The 2,500-nt window shown below is 33.3% G+C and overlaps 1 protein-coding gene across 1 annotated transcript in view; it reads left to right on the forward strand.

The window, feature by feature from the left end:
* Positions 1 to 2,500, forward strand: part of LOC307270636 (alpha-mannosidase 2-like) — a gene marked incomplete at its 5' end in the record, with an annotated part of 21,564 nt that overhangs the window by 4,997 nt on the left and 14,067 nt on the right. Inside the window, one exon of the mRNA XM_080054516.1 lies at positions 2,041 to 2,155. Within this exon, the coding sequence (XP_079910642.1) occupies positions 2,041 to 2,155 (115 nt within the window). The remainder of the gene's footprint in view (positions 1 to 2,040; positions 2,156 to 2,500) is intronic.

Consider the following 2,500-nt stretch of genomic DNA (forward strand, 5'->3'; position numbering starts at 1 on the left):
GTGTGTGTGTGTGTGTGTGTGTGTGTGTGTGTGAGAGAGAGAGAGAGAGAGAGTGTGTCTGTGTGTGTGTGTGTGTGTGTGTGTGAGTGTGAGAGAGAGAGAGAGAGAGAGAGTGTGTCTGTGTGTGTGAGTGTGTGTGTGTGTGAGTGAGTGAGTGTTTGGACCATGAGACAAGTTGTGTTTGTGTGTGTCTGTATCTGTATCTATGTCTGTGTCTGTCAGTCTGTCTGTCAGTGTGCATGTGAGAATGCTTGTTGACCAAATCCCTTTCTTTGCTCAAAATCAGTGACTATCCAGTGTTAATACACAGCCTATGCTCCGTAATCTGGTATGTAAACAAAGGGCCACCGTAGATAGCAACACGCCCGTTTACAGATTGCTTTCTGTCTGATTTGTCCCTCCATGCTTTCCTTAGAAGGATGACATCCCCCCAGCAGCGGTAACAGGTACCCCGCCCCCCCCATGGAGTCAGCTGTTAGAACTAGCATCCAGTCATATCCACTCATTTAGCTTTAGTCATTTAAAAAAAATGTATTCCATATTTTCATTATTTTATTGAAAAGACAAAGACTAACATCATTCCGTCTGAGTAGCTCGTTCATAACTTAATGTTTGTTGTGAGATTTGAATTTAAAAAGATGCTCCGAGGAACTTCCAGTGTGTGTTAATTCTAGCGCCCCCTTTGGACTAAAGCGGTAGTGTTTTTACCACGCCAGCTGTTGTTCCTGGGTGAGCGTATACCCATGACAAAGGCATTAAGAAAAACTATATAAAAATAGCATTCTTTGCACTGATGGTCTCGTTTGCTGTTACATGTAATTTATGATCATCAGAGGAAAAATGAGACTGTTTCAGAAATATTTAAAAGTTCCTCGTAGCAGCTTTTTAAACAATGTTTTTATGTATGTAGTTTGTTTGTAAAGACGAATTGTTTTATGAAAAATCCTTCGTGAATAAAATAAAACAAACTCCAAATTAAGTAAAATCTGGACTATTTCATGAGTAAAAATAAAGAGAAAAAACGTCAAATTAACTAAAATAAAAGTCTAAATTTAAGTCTTAATTTTTTTAGGGTGTTCCATTCGATAGATCCATTTGAGAATAAAACAAACTCCTTATTCAGTCAGATCTGAACAAAAAAATCAAATTAACAAAATAAAAGTCTGAATTGAAGTTATTATTATTTTTTTGATTTTATTTTCCAGCTTGTTTCATTCGTCCTGAGCCTACTGTACTATTCGTTTGTTTGTTGTGAGATTTGGATTTTTAATTGTAACCTCAATATAGCCATATTAAATAAAGGCTGAACTATGTAACCTCCATATTAAATTAAGTCTGAACTATTTCATATGTTTGAAAAATATGGAAGAAAAAAAACTGTAACACTCAAATAAATAAATAAATAAATGTATTTATTCATTTATTCCCCAGACTGTTCCACTCTATCCTGAGCCTAAATCCTGTAATATCCATCCAGAATAAATAAAAATAAATCCATATTAAGTTAAATCTGAACTATTTCATGAGTAAAAATAAGGAGAAAAAGAAAATTCAACAAATAAAAGTCTGAATTGAAGTTATTATTTGGAGTTTTTTTAAATTTTATTCTCGATGGATCTTATTCGTTTGTAAAGATGAAATGTTTTATAAAAAATCTTAGAATAAAATAAAATAAACTCCATCTGATGTCAAATCTGGACGATTCCATAATTAAAAATAAAGAGAAAAAACGTCAAATTAAGCAAATAAAAGTCTAAATTTAAGTTTTAATTGTTTAGGTTGGTCCATTCGATAGATCCATTTGAGAATAGAATTAAAAAAAACTCAAGTGGCATAAGTTTTTATTTATTTATTTATTTTTTTTCTTTCATTCAACCTGTCTGTAACAAATGAACAACTTTTCACTTTTCTATAAAAAACAGATAAAAAGATCTTGATTTAAAATAAACTCCATATCAAGTCAAATCTGAACAAAGAAATAATTTAATTAACAAAATAAAAGTCTGACTAGACGTTATTATTTTTTCATTTCTTTCCCAGACTGTTCCACTCCATCCTGACTCTGCGCACGGTGCTACAGAGCTCCGCCCACTGGCTGCTGCTATTGGACAAGAGCAAATACCTCCACGGCCAATCAGAATCCTTCCTCAAAATGGTGACATCACACCTCCAACTCGTCTCACATTTAATTGAATCTGCAAATATTTGGCGCAAACTTTAAACCCTTTTATTAAGAGACATTATGTGTTATGTTTGGAAATATTTATTTAAGTTTGAAGTCTTTCCACTGTATTAAGAAAGGCCAGTTTACACAAAATATTAAAGACCTAAGATGAATATCAAAAGGACTTAAAGGAAGTCAACATCAGGGACCTTTCATAGATTTAGGAGCTAGTTTTAGCACTAAAATGCTTTGTGAATTACACTTTTCTTAAAAAGTTAGGAGTCCTAAAATTAGGAGTGAAACGCCCCTTATTTTTGAGAGTTACTCCTAAATCAG

This window comes from Ammodytes marinus (genome assembly GCF_949987685.1).
Source record: "Ammodytes marinus genome assembly, contig: scaffold_97, whole genome shotgun sequence".
In the NCBI taxonomy this organism is placed as follows: Eukaryota; Metazoa; Chordata; class Actinopteri; order Uranoscopiformes; family Ammodytidae; genus Ammodytes; species Ammodytes marinus.